Source organism: Rhinolophus ferrumequinum, chromosome 13, assembly GCF_004115265.2.
Source record: "Rhinolophus ferrumequinum isolate MPI-CBG mRhiFer1 chromosome 13, mRhiFer1_v1.p, whole genome shotgun sequence".
NCBI lineage: Eukaryota > Metazoa > Chordata > Mammalia > Chiroptera > Rhinolophidae > Rhinolophus > Rhinolophus ferrumequinum.
Genome location: NC_046296.1, coordinates 44,678,380 through 44,703,394, shown reverse-complemented (window position 1 = coordinate 44,703,394; position 25,015 = coordinate 44,678,380). Strand labels below are relative to the sequence as shown.

At 33.5% G+C, this 25,015-nt stretch overlaps 1 protein-coding gene across 5 annotated transcripts in view; it reads right to left on the bottom strand.

Moving 5' to 3' along the window:
• Positions 1-25,015, bottom strand: part of MAP4K3 (mitogen-activated protein kinase kinase kinase kinase 3) — a 145,638-nt gene that overhangs the window by 2,512 nt on the left and 118,111 nt on the right. For 4 of the 5 annotated variants that reach the window (XM_033124664.1, XM_033124666.1, XM_033124663.1 and 1 more), the window contains 11 exons: positions 23,763-23,804; positions 21,512-21,596; positions 20,290-20,369; positions 16,777-16,837; positions 16,576-16,693; positions 12,486-12,544; positions 11,377-11,480; positions 7,982-8,153; positions 5,197-5,265; positions 5,023-5,115; positions 1,936-2,006 (listed from right to left, as the gene is read on the bottom strand). In XM_033124664.1, coding sequence (XP_032980555.1) covers positions 1,936-2,006; positions 5,023-5,115; positions 5,197-5,265; positions 7,982-8,153; positions 11,377-11,480; positions 12,486-12,544; positions 16,576-16,693; positions 16,777-16,837; positions 20,290-20,369; positions 21,512-21,596; positions 23,763-23,804 — 954 coding nt within the window. Of the gene's footprint in view, positions 1-1,935; positions 2,032-5,022; positions 5,116-5,196; positions 5,266-7,981; positions 8,154-11,376; positions 11,481-12,485; positions 12,545-16,575; positions 16,694-16,776; positions 16,838-20,289; positions 20,370-21,511; positions 21,597-23,762; positions 23,805-25,015 lie in introns of all 5 variants that reach the window. The other variant, XR_004424815.1, reaches the window with a different exon arrangement.

The following is a 25,015-nucleotide window of genomic DNA, read 5'->3' as shown; positions in this document are numbered from 1 at the left end:
TCTGGTCCTTTTATTTAAAACGCTGCAATGTGGTTATGAGACAAACTTATGACTTGAGTTTGAACCCGTTTTCCCACTTACTAGCTGTGACACCATGCAAGGTATTTTTATTTGTTGGAAACAGTTTTGTCTTATGCAAAATGGGATAAAAATATTGACCTTGGAGTAGGATCTGGCAGTGTTCTTACAAGTATTAGTGAGTATAATGCCTAGCTAAGGAAGTGCGAAATAGATCATTCTTTTTCACATTTCTTCCCCAGTCTCCCAAAATAATGTTTTCTCATGGCACACGTCCTCCAAGAAGTCCTCAGTGTGACCAATTACCAGTCAGGGAGTTAAAAGTAAGTCTACAGGAGAAAGAGCAACCCACTGTTTATTGGTTACTGATTGCAAAACATTTCAAATTATAATGGCAGTAAATTCTCACCAAAATTTGGTAGGCTGAAGAAACATTTTGATTTTGAATCTAAACTTATTCTGTCAGTATTGCTATAATAAATTTTTCTGGAAACACCAGTAATTCTTAACTTCTTTGGTAACTTAGCACCTGAAGGCTACAACATGCTCTCCTCAGACCTGATCTTCAAGGCAGTTTGCGGTTTGCCTATTAGGAGGACATAACATTTTTGGAGGGATTCTATTCAGTTAGGGGGCTACCTGCGTAGTCTGGAAAAGCTCCTCAAATGATTTGGGGGGGCAAGTTTTTCTTTCTTTTTTAAAACCATTCTCTTATATCCTGCCTATGGTGCTTTTCTTTCTCTGCCTAGTGTTTATTAGCTATTGACTGTTCTTACTTCCCTGCTTGATTCCCTCAGATGATTTTAAAACGTCTTCCTGAGAAGTGACATCCTCTTGTGGGAATTACAACTAGAAACATATTAGCAGCGACCTTTCTTGAATATTTACTATAAGTCAGGCATTATGCCAAGCACATTACATGCTTCTTTTTATGTAATCTTAACGACCCTATGAAATAAGTACTATTTTGTTATATTCAATTCACAGATGCAAAAATATAAGCAAAGAGAAGTGATAGGCCAAGGTTACACAGTTACTAAAGAGCAGAGCTGAGACTTGAACCCAGGTGTCTTGACTCTGGAAGCCACACTCACCATCACCCTGCTATATTGTTTACTTTGTGAGAAGAAACGCTCTCAGCTTAATGAATGACACTTTAGGTTATAAATGGGCCATTTTCATGCTAGAGGCACCTAAAGTTCTCCTTTCCCTCCAATGCTCAAGTAAAAATTATCCTATTCAGACTAGCTTGGGGGAACTAGAAGAATTTTTGATGATTTTACTTGCCCACAACATTCCAGGGGGCAAGCAGCGAGACTTGTTCAAGTTTATAATCCTAGCACTTCCTGGTATAAATGTTGAACTGAATTGAGTATGTCACATGACTTGGAGTTAAATTAAGGTAGGAAGGACTCAGAAAATATATGCTAAATAATAAAAGGAAAGGGAACGGGGAAAAGAATCTTATAAGTGTCAAGTGAATAAAGGTAACTGAAATAGGAAGCAAGGTGGCTTCAAGAGAAATGTAGAACCCTTTACTTATAGCCTGCATTGGTCATTATTTCTGAAATACAAAGCAGAAAAGGTGCCTCAAGACACAGAGATGGTCTGGGAAAGTTGAAAGAAAATCATAGTTCACTTTTAGCAGTATTAGGAAGTTCTTGTTCTGAATATAAGGGTGATTACCTGGAAGCACATAAAATATGCACTAAAATTGAGTGAATGGAAAGAGAAAGGTGGCTATAAAGTATGTGCTATTAATTTTGTCACTAGACTTGATACAGTAAATATTAATCAAGTTAGCAAATCAAGTAGTCGTTGTATCAAATAGGAATTTTCCAAAGTCAAAAATTGTTTGATATAGAATTTGATAATGTTTCATGACTATTTAATGGACATAATTTTTAGATGACTTACCTCATTCGATCTAAAACTTCTACCTTGCATTCCATGTTTCCAGAAAGCTAGCACACTGTCTTGTAAGCAAACTAGCAGGCAAGAACAGCTCAGTTACTGTTAATAGTACAAAAGTTCAACTGATAAGCATCATTTCACCCCCTCTCTATCTTGCATAGCAACATTTCAATTAACGTCACTCACTCCATATTTATGTGGCATCTTTACCTTTGAAATTTAAAAAATACTATATAGAACTTATTCATCTTTTTGGCAAGAAAAAGTAAAATTCACTGAACATCTTTGTTATGGAAATGTTCTGATAAAATGACAATATTTTTAAATATTTCAAACATATAGAAAAATATGAGAACAGCATAAAAAAAACATGTATCCACCATTCAATTGTCAAATCCTAACATTCTTCCATATTTGCTTTTTGTTTTAAATAAAAACAAATATAGCTGGCATCCTTATATACCCCATCCTCTGGTCCCATTCCAGCCTTTCCTTCCTCCCTGAGAAAACTATTCCTACAAATTTAGTATTTATCATTCCCATACATGTTCTTACTATTACACCACAGTAAGTTTGCATTATCAATGTAAACTTTATATTGCATGTTTCCAACTTCCATATATTTTTGGTATGATGAATCAAATGATGGTTCTAATTAGAATGCTGTAATAAACACTCTTGTACCTCTTTCTGAATACATGTGCAAAATTTTCTCTAGGGTAGATACTTAGAAATAGATGTATGTATCTTCTAAAAAATTTTAATTTTGTTTTTTATATGTGTATATTTAATGGATATTTGCGAGTGTATTCAATGACCAAGAAATCAAATTTTGTTTCCTCTAGATGACCAATTACACCAGCTTCATTTGTTAAACAATATACATCATTTCCCCACTGACATGTAATGACATAAATTTCCACTTACATGTAGGTCTATTTCTGAGCCTTCCTTTCTGTTCCATTATTCTATTTATTTATCCTTGTGTTGATCCCACACTGTCTTAATCACTTTATTTAGCTTTATAGTAAGTTTCAATATTGAGTAGGATAAGTATTTATCTAAATTTATTTTACTATTCTTGGCCCTTGGCTCTTTCACATGAATTTTAAGGTCAGCTTATCAAGTAGCACAAAATAGCTTTATGGGATTTTTATTGTAAATGCACTGAATTTGTGGATTATTTGTGAGGAATTGACATATTTCTCATATTCAGTCTTTCTATCCATGGACATGGTGCAGTTCTTTAGTTTAAATCTTCTTTTATGCTTTTAAACAATAATTTGGAATTTCCTAGATAATTGTCTTAAATGTTTTGACTATATTTATTCCTACATATTTTATTGCCATTATCAATTAGATCTTTTTTCCTATTCAGAATTTCAGATTATTACTAGCATATCAGAAAGCTACTCATTGTATTACTCCTATCTAGCAACTCTGAATTCTCTTCTTGGTTCTAGTAGTTGTGTAGAGTTGTATGTTCTATGTAGATAACCATACCATCCGCAAAAAAGGATCTTTTAGTTTTTTCTTTCTAATCCTCATAGTTCCCTTTTCTTGTCTAGTAAGACAATGTTGAAATGTGACAGCAACAATCCTCACCTCATTTTCTACTTTAATGGGAATTAGTTTGACCATTAAACATGATATTCTACCAGGCTTTGCTAGGCAAACATTGCCTTGTATCCCCAATTTGCTAAAAGTTTTTTATTTTTTAAATCATGAATGATGTGGATTTTACTGAATGTTTTCTGTGCATCTACTGAAGATTCACATGACTTTTTGCTTTTAACTTTAATGTGCTTATTATTACATAAATAAACTTTCTGATGCTGAACCATCCTTGTTTTCCTGGGATAAAGTCCACTACTTGATGATATGAAATTTCATTTGCTAGTATTTTATTTAGATATTACAATAATCTATTTTCATGAAATTGAATAATTTTGTTTTCTGTACTAATCTTGTTTGATTTTAGTATCAGTGTTAAAACACTGATGTGTTCAGCATTCCTTTTCTGTCTACAATTTGAAACAGTTGGTATAGGACAGGAATGGTCTCTTCTTTTAAGGGTGGATAAAAATTGCCTCCAAAACCACCAGGCCTTAGGTGGGGAGTCTTGATTAGTAGGCACCTCACACAATGGGCCTGGCTCTGGTCCCCCCGCTCCTGTAGGAAGCCTTTAGTCTTCTTTATCACTCAGGAGCCCAGCAGGTCTATTGGCTTCAGGCCTACATACTACCTGAGGTTCTGTTCTGTTTATGTTGTTTTTTGACCCTCGCTATTTTGACCTGTGTTTTGAAGCATGGATTCCATTTTAACATCTTGAGCAGATGTCCCTCAAAACTGACTTATTACATCAGTATTTGTTTGCTGGGAGACAGATGTTTAAGTTGGAGGAAAGAGTAAAAACAGAACCGGGATTAAGACAAATGAACCATCCATCCTTAACCCTTCCCTCTGCCAACATATAAACATGCATATACATGCAAATATCTTTAAATTACTTATAAAGGACAGAAGAATTGTGTATAGTTAAATACTGAATTAATTTGTCATTCATTTTCCCTAGCACTCTCTCATATATGATCATTTTACTTAATTTTTCCTGAACACAATCATTTTAGAATGATTTTTGTTAAGAAATCCCTTTTCAGAAAAAACTCGTCAAACAAATATAAGAATGGCAAGAAGGAAATTCCATATACTAATTAAAACTCTGATCAGCAAATATAAGAGCAAAAATACAATACAGTATACTAAGTACTAAATTTTAAAGTACTTATAGGAAAACTACAGGAATCTAGAGGAAATGGAAATTCATAACTTAATGTTACAAAAAATGGTATTTAATTATTTCTTTTGAAAATGCCAAATCTGTAAAGATAACATTATTTAGATTCTATCACAGTTATTAAGCTATTTTAGATACTGTGTAAAAGAGAAGACTGATATTGATCTTATATTCATTACATCCTATATTTTTAAAAAAATGAGTCCTTATAATATATTTTTATAATTTTGGATAATTATCAGATAAATTATTTTAAGCAGCTTGTAAGTAAATCATACAAAACTTTGACTTACCTATCGATTCAATCTGGAAATCAAAGGTAAGTTCTGATGATAATTTTCTGCTAGATTTTAATCTTCCTTGGAGATTTACGATTTTTATACAACCTAGAAAGAGAAAGAAAGTCACTTAAAAATTATGATAAAAGAAATCTTATTAAAATAAGATGTACATAAATAAAAACTTACAGTCCAAGCACACAAGAATGGTATCTCTCTCCAACTGGGTTACGTGAGTAACACTTGTCTGTGGGGTATCTATAACACAAACAAACTCAATAAACTTACAGAAAAAGGTAGTATTAGAGCACAAAACATTAAAAAAATAATAATTCTGAACATCACTGAATTTGAAATGGATACAAGTTTTTAGCTATATGTATACAGTGATTGAGCCAGGCTGCTTGGGTTCAAACTCTGATGTAAAAGCTAAACTATGTGAGTGCTTAACAGAGTATATTAGCTATAGTCATTACTATTGGTGATGTCATTATTTTTATTCAAATGTGCAATTAGAAGTCTGATCTTCTGTATTATTGTTATGACTAATTTCTGACTCTAAGCTCAGGAGGCCAGGGACTGTGCTCTGTATATCATTATATGGCAGTGCCTAGCACATGCAATAAATATTTATCAAATGAATGAATCAGTGAGTCAAACAAATTATTTTGAGTACAAATGAGTTTAAAAATATTGAAGTACTGTAAGAAGTATGAAGTACTATGAAAATGCAAAGAGGCATCATTTTTATTATAATGCTATATAAACGTTCTTACAAACTGAAAATGTTCAAATGACTTGATATGATACCCCAAGCTTTGTCTGAACATCAAAACTGAAATTGCTGGGCTATGGGCCTTTGCTTCTATTCTTGTATTTTCTGAAGAATGGGTCTTATCTATTGTCTATCCTGCCTTTCTTCTACTTCTGATAGTATCTAGAATCTTAGGATATCCAAGGACTGCCGTAATTCAGACTTTCAAATGTATTTATACCTGGTGCTTCTGTAACTAACCAAGGTTGGAAGAATATGGAACAGGTGTCCTGCAAATCAGACCAACCATATCTTTGTAGCTCTTATACACTTGGTGAAAATTAAGAATATGAACAAAGGTATAGAATCTACGTCAGTTCAAGAAGGCAGCCTAGGGTTACTAAGTAGAAAGCCAGGAAAACGAGGTTTTATCAATTGCTTATAACAATTTCCAAGTACTGGAATCATCTAGAGATCTTTAATGCCCAGCTGCCACCCCCAGATGTTCTTATTTAACTGGGTGTGTGACTTGAGGTATCAGGAGTTTTAAAAGCTTTCCAGGTGGATTCTAATGCACAGCAGAGTTTAGAAAACCACTGGCTTACATTTCATCTGATGCAAAACCCTAACCATACTTTCTCTCTCACTCTTTAAAGGGATTTCATTACAGTCAGAGAATGTAATCAAAAGTTCTTGGAAGGACGTTCCCACAGCCTTACAAAATTCTTGTCAGGAAATGAGGCCCTTCATCCAACAATTAGAAAAGGATTTAAAATGATAATGGTTAGGAGAATTAAGACATTAACTAAAATTCACTGACAATAAAATACTAATCAACCAACAATCCCTTCATGTGAAATAAGGAGAAAGAGATTAGAAAGCAGAAGTCTGAAAGGGAGGATGGATATTTAAGGGAAAAGATAGTACAGAGAATTGGGGGGGGGGGGGGAGCCAAAGAGAAGCCAGGTAATGTTACCAAGGGCCTGCGATGTTTATCCTTCAACAATACGTCCTTAAAGGAAAACTCTTTCAAATTTCCTGGGCTTCAGCAAGACCTGTAATTGTCTCTAGGCTTTTGGGAATGTGTTTGTGATCATTTTTTTTTCAATGCCGAAGAACCTCAGTCTCTCAATTTATTTTCTTTTTCTTTTCGTGAACACTCTACCAGGCTTCCAACAAACTACTGACTAATCAATATTTATTGTCAAATTGGTTCCTTAACTGTTCCCTAAGTAGCCAAAGATTCTGACAAAGGGTCACTGCAATATCTTTAAAAATTGCCTTCTAAACTAGCCATTGCCTGTTTTATAGCAAAACACTGTACAGTGCCATTTTTTAAAGGGAAAAAAAGCAAAAGGAGCTTCATAACAAACACAGTGCTTTAAAAATAAAAATAAAAAGCCCTTTAAGGTCATTTTATTTTAAGTGTGAAAGTTTAATCAGATTTATTTACCATGAAACTCAACTTTTGCCAATGTGTACTGTTTGCAACAACACAACTGAAGGTTTCAAACTATAAGCAAATTTTTGTAAAGAACTCATCAATTGGAAATAGTATTTTCTATAATACTAGCTATGAAGGATCTGCTATGCAACTGAGCAATGTAGATCAAATTTTAAGGAAATATATTAAAGCATTATTTTCAAGAACCCTCAAATATTTTGGAAACAGCTGTCTATACTTATAATTTGTATCCTAATTACAAATCATTAAAAAACTTTCAAGTTACTGGATAGCACCTGTGTATTAATTATAAAGAATATACTGAAAAATAAACTATATTTAATAAAATTTTTCTTTTATTTAAGTCAGCTTTTCTATTAGCCTGAGATTTGTGTATATATATGGTTCTCAGAGTTTGGTCCTTATATCAACATCCTCAGCCATCACCTGGAAACTTACAGAAATCAAAATTCTCAGGCCCCCTTCTAGATCTACTGAATGAAAAATGGGGTGTGGGGCCGACAACGTGTTTTAACAAGCCTCCAGTTGATTCTGATGCACACTCAAGTTTGGAGACTGCTGGTATGTTTTAAATGCATCAAATAAATGAGCTATCTTAAAGCAAGTCGTCTTCCTTTTTCCAGTCTAATAAGTTGTTCTAGATTGGATTTTTATGCACTAATGAGACATTTTTTTGCCCAATGAGACATGTATAAAACTTATTACTTATACATCCAGTACATGTATTGGTCTATAATTCAATCAAAATCACAAACCTGATTCTGTAAACCACGAAGAGGTAGAATTTGGATTGACGGTTTCAAATCGAACCACCTGGTTGAAGTCTCTCCCTCGACTGACACCAACACAAACTAAAGGGTACTCCTGTTCAGGAACTACCAGCATTTCAAACATTCTAAGTGGACATGGTATAGGAAAATCTATGTGCTAGAGAAAGAAACAAAAATATATTAAAAAAGGAAAACGAAAGCCAAAAAATTTCACAAGAACACTATTAAGAATTTTTAGTTTTATTAAATGTGTAAATTAGATCTCTACTACAACAGATTGCTTCTTCTCACAGAAACTTAGGGTATGCAGAACAGTCCAAATTATGAAGTATCTTTATAAAGATTGCATATTTAGCACTGTAAATATTCTTTAAATTAAAAAGTTATATAATTTTAAGATATTAGGGCTGGAAGGCAACTTACAAATCACTTGTCCAACCCTCTCTTTTCAGAGATGAAAACTGAGACCCAGAAACTGGGTGACTGTCCCAGGGTCCCTAGACCTTTGTGGCAGAGTCTACTGTTTCCTAATTTGACGCTGCTTCAATAATATTCCTCTGCTTTCTTTTCCAACTGAGCAAACATGGACGAGAAAACTGAAATGCTGATTAGCAAGAGACACTCCTCTTATAAGTGTGGGCAGAAAACAAACACAAATTAGAGAAATATAGCCCCATATCTCAAGTGATTTTATTTAATAAATGAACTTAGTACAATGCAACCATTTTAATTATACATAACTTTAAAATTATTTTTATATTGCTACAAAGAGACTAAATAAGTTCATATTTTGAAAGTCTGGGAAAATAGAAGGAAAACACTAACTTCATTAATAATCAGGGAATAAAATAATGAGATACTATCTATACCCAACAAAATGGCTAAAATTAAAACGAACAATAATAAGCATTACTGAGAAAGGAGCAAACGAATACTCAGACTCTGACAGTGGGAGTATAAGTTGGTATGGCCACAGTGATTAATTATATTATTTATTCATGTGGACCCTGCAATGACACTCCTAGTTATATGTTCGAGAGAACCTGACTACACACATGCATAGGAGACATATGCAGAAACGCTCACAGCAGCATTGTTGAGAATAACAAGAAGCTGGAAGGAACCCAAATGCCTATCAGTAGCAGAATGGATAAAATTATGGCATGCTCATACTGAGAAGAATTATAGAGCAATGAAAATGAACAAATTATAGCTATATCCAACAACTACACGAATACAAAGCTGCACAAAGGAAGCCAGATGCAAATGACTATGTATTTTATGATTCCACTTACATACTGTTTAAAAAAATCAGGTAAAATTAATTCTAATGTTTAGGGGTGTATGCTTATATAGTAAAAACGGAAAATAAAGGAGCTAGCTAGCAGCGGGTGCCATGGGGAGTTCTGAGGTGCTAGCAATGTTCTTCTTGACAATAAAAAAGTTATCTTTTCACATGTTTTACGGTATTACGCATGTTTTATTAAGTCCACTCTAAATGTATTTTATATTTCTGTTGCTCTTATAAATGGGCTGTGTTTTCATTATATTTCCAAAAGGGCTACTTCTAGTATTTAACAAAGCAACTGAATTTGATTTATTTTTTAATCTGGCAATTCATTGTAAAGGCCTCCAAAAAAATAAATTCTAGAGAAAATAAACAGATGAAATGGGGCTACCACAACTACTAGTTCTTAAACGCTAGAAAATAGAATGTGCTCTTCGTGGCTGGAAGATGAAGCTCTATGTCCCCACATCCCTTCCCTCCCTGTGCCTGCCGGAGGGCATCCACCCCATAGGTACGGACACTGCTTCTTCAACACTCTCCAAACCCCTCTCTAGGAGCTTGCCCGTTACTTGGGGATATGCTTTGGATAAAATCTGTCATTTTAATAAGGTAAAACATTTAAAATAATTCTCTTTGCAATGTGGTAAGAGCAGTAACGCATAAAGAAAACAATGTTTCTGTTTAGTATTTTTTTGTCAGCAAATAAGAAAACCAACAGCCTTTGAATATTTCTTCTTAGCTTCCAATAACTAAGCAATGTGCATAAGTCATTAACAGAAGGGGATTCCTGTGTAAGAGTTTTAAATCCAGTTGCTATTGGTGATGGTCCTTGAGGGCAGTGATTGTATCTTGCTCATCTTTGTCTCTCTAGTTAAAGAGCATTGTGCCTAGTTTGTATTAAGTACAAAAATGTTTGTTGGGAAGGTGTTTAATTTATAACTTTTATTTTTGATGAAAATGTTGTCTAGTGAAGCAAAAACTTTGTCAGAAATGTCATTAAGTGGAAGGAAGAATATAAAAAGCATAAGAATGTTTTTGAACACTTATGATAAGAGCTGTAGTATAGAAACATCTTAAATACTAATCAAAATAATACTAATCAAATCCAGAGACAAAACATACAGAGTCTTGAAGCAGAGAGACAGAGAAAGGAGAGTTGGGTTAAGATGAAAGGAGGCAGGTAAGGGACTATATATAGCTGAGGGAATTTAAGCCAAGTGCTAAGAGCAAGAAATCTTACGGGAGACCTTCAAGTAGAATTGTACTGTAAGGCTAATATCTTAGAATAATAAGAAATAAAAGATTTTGAAGACATGGGAACCCTAAAAATTGCCCATCCACGTTTCCTCTTTTTCAGGTGGATGGTACCAGGAAATTTGGCCCTGACTAACGAGGCTTAGTATCAGTATTCAAAGTGAAATGCTTGATAATCCTACTTAATTTATATGAAATAACAAAGAAAACAGCTTTAAAAATTCATTTAGAATTTCCTTGGTGTGGCTAAGCCTGTACTTTACACATATTTCAAGTTAGTTTTTCTCAAAATTTAAGTTACAGCTGAGTAATATCAAATATTTTAAAGAATATTCATTAATTAAAGATTCTAGAGAAACTCAGGCACAAAACACCATCCAAGGGAAAAGGAGTGGGCAAATTAATAGGGAGGCATATAAGCAAAACAAATAATTTCCTCCATCATGATTATCCCTTGTCCTAGTAGGCTGCACGCCAATGTGCAGGTTGTTTTTCTGTTGTGATGGACCAAGTCGAGCAGAGAACATATTCAAAGATTTCAGTGCTCTCTCAGCACTTCCTGTTCTTGGTATCAGACTATATATATAATTTGAGACACTATTTCTAGGCCCTACTGCCACATCCCCAAACTATTTCTCTAGCCTCTTTCAAATCTTTTTCTCAGGTATATGGAGTTTCTTACAACTGGGCAGATTTTCCCTATCCTGGCCACATAATTCGAAAATCATTAAATTAACTTGGGAATTAACTGAAAAATGTTGTTGTTTTTCAAGAATAGGAAAATGGACTTAATTAAGCTTTTATACTAGGAATGACTTAGGTTGACTTTCACGCTTACCTTAATTAACATGAATTTCTGCATTGGTTCAACCCATTCTAATAGTACAATGCTAGTCTGAAGCGCCCCACACAGGTATTTAAGGCCTGTGTAAGGATTTCTCACTGTCAAGGCAAAAAAGTACAGTAAGTTCTCTTGTAATACAAAGTCCTTACAATAATAGTTACATGCTCAAAAAAACCAAACAAATGAAAGCTGGCTGCCAGTTCAATTTCTTAATTAGACTTCAGGGTAAAAAAGAAATACTGTTCCAGGCAATAGCATGGAAGTCTCTCATCTCTTGCAGGATTTTTCTTCGTGTGCACAAATGAAATTGCTGGTTGTTATAGGACTGGAGGTGGGAAGAAGGACTTTAGGTCTTAAGGTAGCAGGGAGATTAGCTGAGGCAGCCAGATCCTGAAGGAAGGGTCAAAGTAGATTTGGGAAGAGGTTGCCAAATTGACAGGCTATATAGCATATTTAAGGACAGGTGATTCAGGGTGCTTTTGGTAGTAAGGTTCAAACAGTAATGCTTTGGTCATAACAACATGACATTAATGAAATCTCAAAATACAGATTTACAAATAATAAAACTGAATTGCCACAGAGTTTTTTAAGGGAAGGAAACTATTTTTTGTTTCTGCTATATGCAAATAAAACAGCTAGTTGTTATGGGGGTGAGTGAGGGAGGAATTTAGGCTAGTGGTAGGTGAACAGGGAGGCTCCTAACCTTTACATCCCACGCATAAAGTTTCACATATTAAAATACATGCTGAATAAATAAATGTAGTCTCATAAGCCATTACTAAGCAGAATGGTGAATGATAAGTAAAAGGTCCCTTGGAGAAAGGGTGTGATATAAGTGCTGTAATAAAAAATTACCCTACTTGCTCCATTTATCCACTCAGTAAATTATTTGTACAACTGTTATGTGCAATGTACTATACTAAGTTTAGTTCGCATGGAGATAGAACGGTCAAGACATTTATTTTACTTAAGGGGGAAAAACACTATTACTGGCAGAATGCCCTGGAATAGTACTGTTCTACTCGATTTAAAAATGAGCCTTATAGCATTTTCTTATCCACTGTGCAAAGAAGTAGAGTCACATTATTGGGCAGTTTACTTACCAACACAACATTTCTGACACCACTTGGTTTCAGGGATTTTTGCTGACACAGCAAATTTCCTAAATGTAAATGAAAATGAATATATAATACATATAGGTAAAGAGAGTATATGATAATGGAACAGTCACAGATCAGTGGAGAAAGGATGAGGTGTTCTGACATAATAGCTCATCTATTAAGAAGAATAAACTGGAACGCTTTCTCATCCCCCCCATCAATGACAAATGGATTAAGAATTTATGAAAAGCAAACTAAAAGCAAAATATTTAGATTGTAGAAAAATAGGACCTTGGGATTTCTTTAAAAATGAAAAAAGAACAAATTATACAGAAAAATACTGATAAACTTTAATTGGTATTTTTTTTCCATTGATGCATCCCTACTACCTCAAGCTACGGGTGGCATTCAACTTGATGAATTAATCTGTTGAATACATTAGTAACTATAGTTTACCAAAAGATACCATTGAGAAAGTGAAACAAGTCACAAACTGGGAAAAGATATTTTTAGCACATATAAATTTAAGCTACATAAAAAGTTGTCTTACCACTAAAACAATGTATAAGAACATTTTATTTAGTCATTTTTATTTCTCTGCTCAGAAAAGTGGGATATAGATTTTCTGCAAAGGTGCTTTAGGAGATCTGCAAGCATCTAATTCAAATTTAATATGTAAAAATCCATTTAAAATTAGTTTTTAACTACAATTTTAAAAAAATCACATATATTCAAATGCTTTTTTTTATAATGAAAGTTAATATAATAAAAACGCTAATGTGCCAAGTTATGAAAACCTCAAATTATACTCGTCCATTTCTGTACACATATTTAAACTTCTTTTAAATGTGTAAATATGCCCCAGATTAGATGTCAACACTCTGCACAGGTCTTTTTTCATTTAAAAGATCAGAGTTGTGCTTTGCTGGTAACGAAACTGTAGAGCATGCAGGTAATACTGAATATCATCCCAAACAAGCTCAGAAAACTTCTTGATGGATGTTCTTGTCACTGTACAATTGATAGTTGAGTAATAACCAAGCATATGGTTATTATAACCAAGCATATAAGGTATTGTAATTTTAAGTTTTAGTATGTCTGCCCTTACGATATGCCTTGGATTTCACATATTCTGGGTCATTAGTCCCTTTGGTAATGCCATGAGGTAGGTCATGGCATAGAAATCTGAGGCTTAGATTTAGTAATTTCCTCAAGGTCACACAGTTAGCAATTTAGGAAAAAAGAACTCTAACCTAGTGTCCCTGTCTGTCTGACTGCAATGTCCATTAGTGATTCAACTTGGGGAAAAAAAATCTATTTCTCTTTATGATTCTTGATCAGTTTACTTGAAGAGTATGCTGAGTTTGCAAGGTCAATTGTTATAAACTGTTACTATTTTTAAGTATTCATCTGTTTGAATTAGAACTTATTTTTATATGATGGTACCTAAACAATGATACTGAAATTAGATGCTGAGGTATCTCACGGCTACAGTGGCAAACTAGATATCTGGATTTCAAATTTCTGGCTAAAGCACTTTATTGTTCCACTTGACCAACACTATTGAGAAATTTTACATTTATTAAATAATCTAATTTATCAATCATAAATTAGATTAATAATTATAAAAATGCCCCTTTCATGTATGTTGGAATTCATACAGCTTAAAGCCAAACAAAAATTCCCAACACCCTTAAGCAAACTGCTCAAACCAAAGTGCTTTTTAGAGTTTTTAAAAATCTGAATGAAGCTCCTGATACATTTTTCTATTGGCAACAAGTTTAATGTTCCTGGTCCACACCTGTGAACTCGTCCCCTGGCTCTCAAGGTTAACTAAGGGGTTAGGTTACTGCACTGGTCAAAACCCAGGAGGATTAACTGACTGTCTGGTTCTGAAAGATCATAAAGAATACTACATGACAAGAAAAAAAAAAATCAACTACTAAGTATAGCTTTGAGTTAATAATAAAACTATTCAAAATTGAATTGTGGGCAGCATACTGAAATGTCATAAAAACTTATCATTTTCTTAGTGACCTACAAACCTAGCTTAATTTTAGTCATGATTTTATAAAAAGACAATAAAATTTATTTTAACAGCACCCAATTAACGGGAATCCTAAGTTAACTAACATTCTCAATATATTTAATGTAGGATATTTTAGGGTACACTACAAACACAGATCAATTTACCATGCCTAATAATGACGACAATAGGTCTATTTATTGAGAGCCTACTAGGTGCTAGAAAACATGATAGGTACTTTACATACATAATTTATTATTTTCAAAACAACTCTTCAAGATGGGTAGATTGGTTCTATTTTACAAATGAATATGTTGGAGAGGTTGTATAACTTATCCAAGGACCTAGTAAGTGAATGATGTGGGATTTAAATTCAAGTCTACCTGGACTCCAAAGCCTATGCTTTATTAAAAAACACACATAATATGGTACAAGTACCTATATTTATAATGAGAACCATGAAACATTATAAAATGCTTAAAGGAAGCTTAATTTGTGCTAACTATATGGAGAAGAAATGGTACTAATACATATATAAAATATAACCATGCAAAAAAGGTTTTCAGATTTCCTGCCAATAAACAAGAGAATGAAGATTGATTTTACAGTGATTGATTTCTACATAATGAAAATAAAGAAAGTGGAAAGGACACACTGGTGAGTGCTACTAACACTAACGACTGACTACAACAAAATAACTCAAATAATAGCTTAGAGGTAAAATAATTCTTAAAAAAATAGCTGAGGTAAAATCTTACTGAACGGAAATTCTTTAAAGGAAGAGGTAATACTGTATTCAATTTTGTCTCATCTATATACTAGGATACTTTCTGCACATTTGGTATATTAAGTAAAATTTTGAAGAACTGAATACAAAAGTGTCTATTCTGACAAAACTGTCAGAATATGCATTCAAGTTTAAAGTTTAAAAAGTTTAATGCATTAAAGTATGCATTAAAGTTTACATGCCTTAAATTCCTCAGGGGCTCTTTATTTGTACCTTATATATACTTCTAAAGCTTGATGGTCAGTTCACACACCCACAGTAATTTAGGATTATCAAGTTAGAAAGTTGGATGGAGATGTGCTATAAGTAGGCAGAAAAACAACAGCAAAAAGTGGCAGCTGCGAGAAAAAGAGGGGCATATAAACTGTGTAAGAAAGAAACTTCCCAACTCTATTCCTGGGGCTAGCTATGGGAGCAATACCCCTAACTCCAACTACAGATATTATAGTACAAGTATAATAATCAAGTTTATAATCACAACTGAGTCATCACAGAAAGATCCAATTAAGCTCAATCTACTTTAAGAAAACAGAAAAGTATGTGGTGTATTTTAAAATAATTTTCACCAAAAAGGTTAATTTTTAACAAGTTTTTGTGCATAAAGGGGCAAATTTTAGCTATCATGTAAACTCAGCAACTGAGAACAATAGACTTTCAAGGTATTTGAAAGCCAAGGTTCTACATTAGTTGCTTTACAAATAATATTGTAAAGGAAGAATGGCTATTATTACAAAGTTTTTGTAAAATACAATTTATACCAGACTCAGAAGACCTTTTAGTCAATAAATAAGTCTAATATAATAACCAAAAGGAAGAGAGTGTAATTAAAAATCCCTGGAAATAGAAAAGCAAAACCCTAAATTTCTAAGTAATTTTCTTGTAATTTAAAAACACCTTTAATAAATCATCTTGATTTTCCAAGTTTAGAAACTGTACTTTCAGAAAAATTCATTTTATTCAAAATAACAGATATGTCAAAAGCACTATATGTGATGTAAAATTACCATCAGATTACAGAAAAGAATTAGTTATAATCTTCTAGAAAAACAGAATAAAAATTCAGAAAGAAAATGTTTGGTATAACTGGTAAATATGACATAGAACAATTTTAGGATAATGTGATAAACACTTGTGAAAATATATTACTTCTTACATTTTTTTATTTCACATGGTTTCTACTAACCTATATTGGAAGCTTTTTCAAATTCTGTAGTATATTTATTAGAATGAATTAACATATTATGTCTGAAGGATGAAAACATATTTAAATGTACAGTTACCTTGGCAGTATTCTGTCAGGCAGTTTGTGTGCTGGAATAGCAACAGGTAACTTTTGCATTTGTCTTGCATAATCAAAAAGCCCTGGTAAATTATGGGAATAAAGCTGAGAAGCTTTACCTGTTGAGAAAAATAAATATGACATAAAAGCTAATAATATAAATAGGAACAATTGTAAAGTATTTAAAAACAAAAAGACTTACCAGATATTGATAGTAAGCAATTGTTCATTACATACAACCATGTACACCTTCGGGGGAATAGCTGATTAAAAAAAGGCACAAAGTTTATAAAAAAATAATAGATAACTGCAATGTATATTAACCTAAGCTATCATATCAATACAGTTCTTAAAAAAGAAGTGTTTTCTAATAGAAACTCATTTTATAAGGCATTTAAAACAAGATGACATACATACATACACATTTATGAGGGAGGGAAAAAAATAAATTAGCACTGTAATTTCATTATCTAAATCTCAACATAGTATGATTAGCCTGAGTCTCCTTTATGGTAAGGACTGTGTAATCCCAAACTTTGCAGGAAAAGGACATTTTCAAACAATGTCTATTCCTTTACTTTGGTTCTGGGGTTAGACTCTCCTGTGTACTTCCCCCAAAATGTTCTAATCTAGGAATATATAGACATGCATGGCTTTTGGAGCAGAAGAGATAGAAAAAATGATCATAGTGTAGTGGAACGTACAATATGGAAACACTAAGTATGGAGAGAAAAAATGGCTGACAGAGAATATGATAAAAACTTGTCATAATACACACACACACACACGGAATTCATTACTGCAATCTAGCACACATAAGCACTGAGAGGAACCTCTGGAAGCTTGAAATGATTAGTATTTAGGGCAAAGAAAAGGGAATTTAATGGAACACAGTCCATATACTTTGAAGGAAGGGAAAAAACTGCTCTCATTAAGATATTTCATGATGAATATCAAGGGTTCTCTACGTCATCCTTACACCAGCATCATCTGGGTATTTGTTAGAAATGCAAATTCTTAAACCTTAGCCACGCTTACTAAAGCAGACGTTCTGAAGGTGAGCCCAGCAATCTATGTTTTAACTGGTGCTCTATGCAATTCTGATGCATACTGAAATTTGAGAACCACTGATAAATATAATTAAGCATTCTGATTTAACAAACTTGGCTGCTAGGTTTGCTTTGGCAATTCCTATGAGGTTACTCCAAAATAAACTGGGATGAGAGTAGGGAATGGAGAGAAAGAAGAAATAAATGAAACATATCAAGGCCTCAACAGACAGTACTATACTAAAGCACAAAGTCACAGTGATGGCCCTGATAATTAGAAAAGGTAATAATACACGGAGAGAACAAAGTAAAATCTATTTTAAATAAAACCTGATTGTTCCATTTATTTGCAAAATACACTCACATAAAATACTTAATTTCTCCAAACAAGTAAGATGTGGCACCTGCCACATAATTTTTAATTTTGAAAAATGTGGCTTCTTCTGGAAGGCAAAATATTTCACCTTGAAGGGCATGTTTAGATAATATTCCTCTAACAGTGTAATTTCAAACGCTGAAGCACCTAAGAAGGGGACTTATCGCATACTGGGGTTGAGTGGAGTTGATGGATGCCTCCATGTAACAGTCCCTTCAATTAGGTTGATGAATGTTATCCACTTATGCATGAAGTTGGTCTTGTTCTTTACAATTAATATTGTTACCAGTAATATGATTTTTAGGTATCTTATTATGTCCAAGAAAAATATTACCACGTTTGAATTAGTTATTCACTAATTATTATAAATAACAAGATCCTTTTTTCCTAGTTATGAATTTTTCAGCCGCTTCACTCTACTAATCCTTTCTGTGCTTCAGATTTCTCATCTGAAATGAGAATACTGTTCTGACACTTGTTGTGAAGATTAAATAAGTTAATATATGTAAAGCATTTAAAAACAGTGCCTAGCACATAGTAAGCTTTGTATGGATATTAGCTATTAATATCATTACCATTTTTGTATGTTGTTTAGTGTTCCTGACCTCTGGGTACTAAGTGTCAAAAGCTTCGCCTAGTCATTTTGACAAAAATGCCCCCATGCAATTCCAAATCTCATTTTTCCCTCTTTGTCCTCTCTACTTCTGCCTGACTCAACACTTCTTTACCCTTTAACCATACTCTCTAGTCTCAATTCTCACCACACTGCGAATAGATATTTCTAAAACATATCAGTTTATCAGCATGGTACACAAAACTGGGGTTTGATACCTGCCTACCCAAACATTTCCATTTATTGTTACTATTCTACACTCATTCTGTGAGGTGTGATCAAAAAAAAACAGTGATGTTTAAATTAAAATAAAAAAAACCTTATTATAGTAAAAGTCACATTGCCATTAACCCCCCTCAAAATACTCCCTCTCGCTTCAAACGCATTTATGCCATCATTCTTGCCACTTTCTGAAGGAGTTCTGCAAGTCCTCTTTCGTGAATGTCTTTAGTTGCGCTGTCAGGCTGCCTCAATGTCGTGAATCAATTCAGAACGTTTACCTTTCATGGTCATTTTGACTTTGGGGAAGAGCCAGAAGTCACATGGTGCCATAGCCGGTGAATAAGGCGGATGGAGGCACACTGTAATGTTTTTATTTGACAGAAATTGCTGTACCAGAAGTGATGTATGACACGAAGCGTTGTCATGATGGACGATGACTTACAGCACACTTTAAAACACACCTTCTCTCAACCATAGCTCACACCCAGCTGACTGCACCAAACAAGTTGAAACTTGTCACACTCTGTTACTAAGGTTCGATGTGCAACTTCCCGTATTGAAGATCCCTAACTTTCCACTAGATGGAACTCGGCAGCAGCATTCACCATATTTTGTGATCACAACAGAAAGGCTCCATGTCACACATCGCATCTGGTACAGGAATTTCTATCAAATAAAAACATTACAATGTGTCCTCATCCACCTTATTCACTGGATCTGGCACCATGCGACTTCTGGCTCTTCCCCAAAGTCAAAATGACCATGAAAGGTAAACGTTTTGACTAGATTCTGGACAGGCAGCCAGATTCATCGAGGCAGCCATGACAGGGCAACTAAAGATACTCATGAAAGAGGACTTCCAGAACTGCTTCAGAAAGTGGCAAGAGCGATGGGATGAGTGTGTACAAAGTGAGGGGGGGTATTGTGCGGGGGATTAATGGCAATGTAGCTTTTACTGTAACAAGTTTTTTTTTTTTATTTAAACATTCACCATATTGTTTGATCACACCTCGTACATTTTAGTCAAATTGTCCATTCATGGTTCCCCACGCTCTGTTACAACTACATGCCTTCATTTTATCCTCTGTCTGTCTGATAACCTTCCACTCATCGACATTTACAGTCCATTTCAAACGTGTCTCTTCATTTCCCCACAGGAGGTGCTACAGTAGTTGACTTCTGCCTCTGTGGACTATAGCTTGTACTCATTCCTAGTGTGACACCCAACCCTGAATGTTGCAGTTACTGGTTTATGTGTCATTTTTCTCTAGTAGATCATGAGCTCCGCAAAGAACTAGTCTTGTGAATTTGTCTTCAATATCTGGTAAATAGTACATGTTCTATGAAGGTTTTATGAATAAAAGAGGCAGCAAATCATAGAATTAAAACTTATTTCTTTTCAGTATGTATGTATATAATAACTTAAAAACTAAAAGAAAATACAAAATAATATACCTGTTCCATTGATGTTTCATGAAGTTCATTAAGATTCAAGGTATAAATCCCTTCTTCGGCACCAAATATCAAGTACTGATCTAAAATGCCAAAAGTAATCCATTGATTTTGATATATATAAAAAGCTTTTTGAAAGGATTTATGTAGTCTAAAATTAAGTATGTTTTTATTTTAATGCAAATAAGTGGTTAGACACGCTAGCTTAATAAATTGAGTCATATGTAAATATTACCCTCAAAGCAGTGAAGAGTGACATGCTAGGGCTTCTCACTCATCAGTGGGTGCTAAGGACTAGCAGAGAATCTGCAGCTCCTTTTCTAAAATTCCTTTAAGAGAGGACCATGCGCAACTGATATACAGAATGTAAATGAAGAATATCTGATAAAGATTCTGCTATGATACTAAATATCTTCTAGAAGATATCAGAAGTTTGGCCATGGTCCTGTTTGATCTGTTTTTATGATAATATAAAGAAACAGGTCAAGAACTTTTCCAGACTAAACTGAAGTATGCTGAGAAAAACGTAGAATGCCAAGAGCATTTCACCCCGTGTTCAGAATTAGTACTGGTAGATTAAAAGCACAGGCTTTGTGGTCAGACAGACTGAACTGCCTTCAAACTGCAGCTCTACCACTGAGTGGCTATGAACCTCTCTGTCATTTTTCCTACCTGTGAAACAAAAGTACCTACACCTTGGATTTTTAAGATTTGGAGAGAACACGTGTGTGTGTTTGTATCTATCTCTATGTATATCTTATATAGACAGACATTAAGATATAGATCTATAGTGAGAGGATGCAGACCGTCTTTAGTCAGTGCCTAATGACAACTATTTTTATCATGACCTTTTAAGGTGAGAGATCCTCTAAAGTGGTCCCTAGATCCTGAATCCTTGCTAGTTAAATTCCTTTAGTAACGGCTGTGTCTATAACACAAAGAGTGTGAGTGAGTGAGCGGCAGCAGAAGAAACTTTCTGGAGGACATTAGGGTAGCATAAAGTATATGGTTTCATTACATTGATCTGGTGACTGAAGAGTGAAATTTTAATGTCATGTGTCACACCTCAAACACTGCTAATAACAGAGAAACGTTTACCTTAAATTTTTAAAAAATTATAACAAAAACTTTTTCAGAAAGATTCAGAAAATGAATAAAATCAAATGTTTCATAGCCTCAGTTTAAAAAATAATTAGAAAGATAACATAAAAACATACAGTACTACCTCTAGTATCTGGGTTTATCCATGAAGTTGCACAGTGAATTTTCAAGGGACATCCATTAAAAACCTTTGAAAAACATGCACCCATCTGAAAACACAAAGAATAACCAAGTTAGTATACTAAGCCATAGTCATTTGCCTTACAGTGGTACTACAAAGGTTCCAAGCACAACAGTGATTATCAACTAATAGAAGATTTTACTTTAGAGAGTCATTTTATTTTTCCTACCTTCTCAAATAAAGCAGTAAGAGCAACCAATTGTGCATAATAATTTGTTTACAATTACTTAGATGTCCTATATCAAGAGCAATATAATATTCCCTGGTAAGAAGGAAATCATAATCTCTACAAGAGTAAAAAATTTTCTTATTTGGTTTCATGAGCCTGAAAATGGTATTTATCATTAAATTTAATATTATAAAGTAAAAGACATATGGTTGATTTAAAACTCACATATGTACATCAATCTCAAAACACACAGACCCATTTTTTTTTTTTAAATTGAGCAATCTGATTATTTTCCCTGGTAGGAGTCAATAGAAAGCTTTATTCTTTGATGTTAATATTTATTTATCAAACCCATTTACAAATCTTTCAGATAATAAACATTTTATAATGAAATCCAGTATCACTCATTTGATCTATTTTTGATCTTCAAAGAATAAAATGTTAACTTTGAAATTATTGTGCAGGTTGGAATAAACAAATACAAGAAAGCTTACTCATTTAATCGCTTTTACTACCAACAACTTGGGGGAAAGAAAACAAAAATATTTGGTTAGAAGAACAGCATTGTGCATCATTTTACAGCAGGAATGTCCTTCACAAACGTTGAAATAATACTCTGAGAGAACATATCACTAGTTAACATAAAAATAAATCTTAAGATTTCCTTTTTACTCACAGGAACCTACCAACCATTATTTTAAAGATTTTAGTACCCTCCCAAAAAAGAAAGGAAGGAAAGAAGGGAGGGAGGGAGAGAGGGAGAGAGGGCGGGAAGGAGGGAAGGAGGGAGGGAGGGAGGGAGGACAGTAAGGAAGGAAGGAAGGGAAGGGAAGGGAAGGGAAGGGAAGGGAAGGGAAGGGAAGGGAAGGGAAGAGAAGAAGAAAGAAAATAATGGCTTGGCAATAGAATCAGGTGGTAGGAGATGGATAAAAAAATGTTTTTATGGTATAGGGAAGAAATTGTATCACTTTACTAATCCTAATAATTATCCTTTAAGATAGTAACCAAAATTCGTATGTTAAGGTACTGCTAACCCCCTAAAAATCCCAATGACAAAATGAGGTATAAAGCAAACCAGTCCTGACCTTAAGCTAACTTGTATACTAGTCCTATCTGGCATTCCATAGTTATTAGCTCTTCCCTGTGAACTGTATACCTGACGTAAGAGTTTTATCTTGTAGCCAAATAGGACATTTCATCCCTATTGTTTATGTATCTCTGTTAGACTTGAGATCTCTTTACACTCAAAACATTTTTTTTTATTTTGAAAAATAAAATATAATTGTTTAGATCTTTGTATTAATTAAAAACTAGAGTTAGAAAGTAGAAAGGCTAAAAAGTTGAATTGGGAGTTTAAAAACCAGAAAAACAATAGATATCTTCTAGTGTTACACAGGTTTTGGATTATACATAATCTGTAGCAGTGAAAATGTAGTTCTATGTATACTAACCTAAAATTACATTGAGTTAATATAATTTTAATCCTAAAATTAAAAACAAACAAACAAAAAAACACCGCCTAATGGACTATAATATAGGATATCTAAGTTCTAGTTGTAGGTCTGGTTAGAGTGAGGTAAAGCTTTGTGATCTTGGTGACTAAGATTTTTGGGTCTCAGTTATACTCATGGAAAAAAATAAAGAGTTTGGGCCAGATGCTCTTTAAATGTTCCTTCTAGTTCTAAAGTTCTGTTTTTGATAACTGAAAACATGTTAGAAAAAACATGTCGCATCTACATTTTGTACTTCCTATTATTACACCCATGTCCTTTTTACACATTTCTTCCAGAGTACCTGTGAGGAAGATATTAACAAATTTTGGAATAAAGGAACTTTAAAATGTATATTGTAATTTTATTTTCAAAAGCTACTTTTCAGATATAATCAATTAATAATTAGCAATCTTACACATTTTTTCAATAATAATGGAGGTTCTTTCAAATAGGCAAATATTCTAACTAAAGGTACACATACGAGCAATTGTATTTAGTTTGAAAACTTAACCTATTTGATATTTATACTTACATGGACTTTAGGTGTTGGGGGTAGACCATTACTAATAGGCTTCTAGAAAAGAACATATGAATAATTACACTTCTTTTGTTGCTATTTGGTATAACAATATTGTATTTCAAACACATATATTAGAATAAAATACATGAATACATTCTTTTTGTAAAACGACATTTCAGATAAGACTGAAGTTCCCTATAATCCCCTTCCATAGTCTACTTAATCCTAGTACCTGTCACCCCCCCAAAACGCGATTAGTACATATCCTTCCAAATCTTTCTCTAGACTATTGTATGTTCTCATGTATTTGTACATCCTTCCAGACCTTTTAGTATATATTTATTAATATATACATGTCTCCACAGAAAATAGTTTTTGCGTGTGTTTTTTAAAACAATAGTTATGCATTATTAAGTTGTTCTTCACCTTAATATTGGGTCTTGGACAACATTTCATATCAGAACATACAGATCTGGTTCATTTGTTTTAACTGTAGCACAGTATAACATACTTTATTTAGCTATTCCCTAATTGTTATTGGATATGTAGGTTATTTTCAATTTTTTTACTGTAACAACAATGCAGAAATGATCACTGTTGAGTATAACCTACTATGTAACGTGTGAATGGTTTTTTAAGGTATACTGTGAGAAGTGAAACTACTGGAACATTTTAGGGATACTGACTGCCAAAATGTCTTTCAGAGTGCCCACATCACATCACACCCATCAGCAACGTATGCGAGTCCTGGTTCCTTGTAGTCTCACAGACACTTAATGTTATCAAACTGATAAGTAAAAAATGTTTTCTCATTAATTTGAATGCCTCTGATTGCTAGGACGGTTGAAAATCTTTTTTAAAAAACACGTTTATTGCGATCTTCTGTGAACTGTTTTATCATTTGTACTGAGTTATCTTTTTTTACCTATTTGTTGGAGTTCTTTATGTAATCTAGATTTGAATATTTTATTTGTTACATATATTACAAATGTGTTCTAGTCTGCAGATTACAGACCTTGTTTAAAATGTGTTTTATCAACTGAATTTCAAATTTTGATGGATTTAAATAATCATTTGTGAGCGTATACTGATAATTAGAAGGAGAGTAAAAACAACATTATTTGCTTACCTACAATATTTTCAAGAATACCAGATATTTTTCCAAAGAGCTACATTTCTGGGATATATGATTTGTTCCCCCAGAGAAGGAATCTCCTTGGGAGAGATTATATTTTAAATACAAACTTTATGAAAGTCTAGATTTC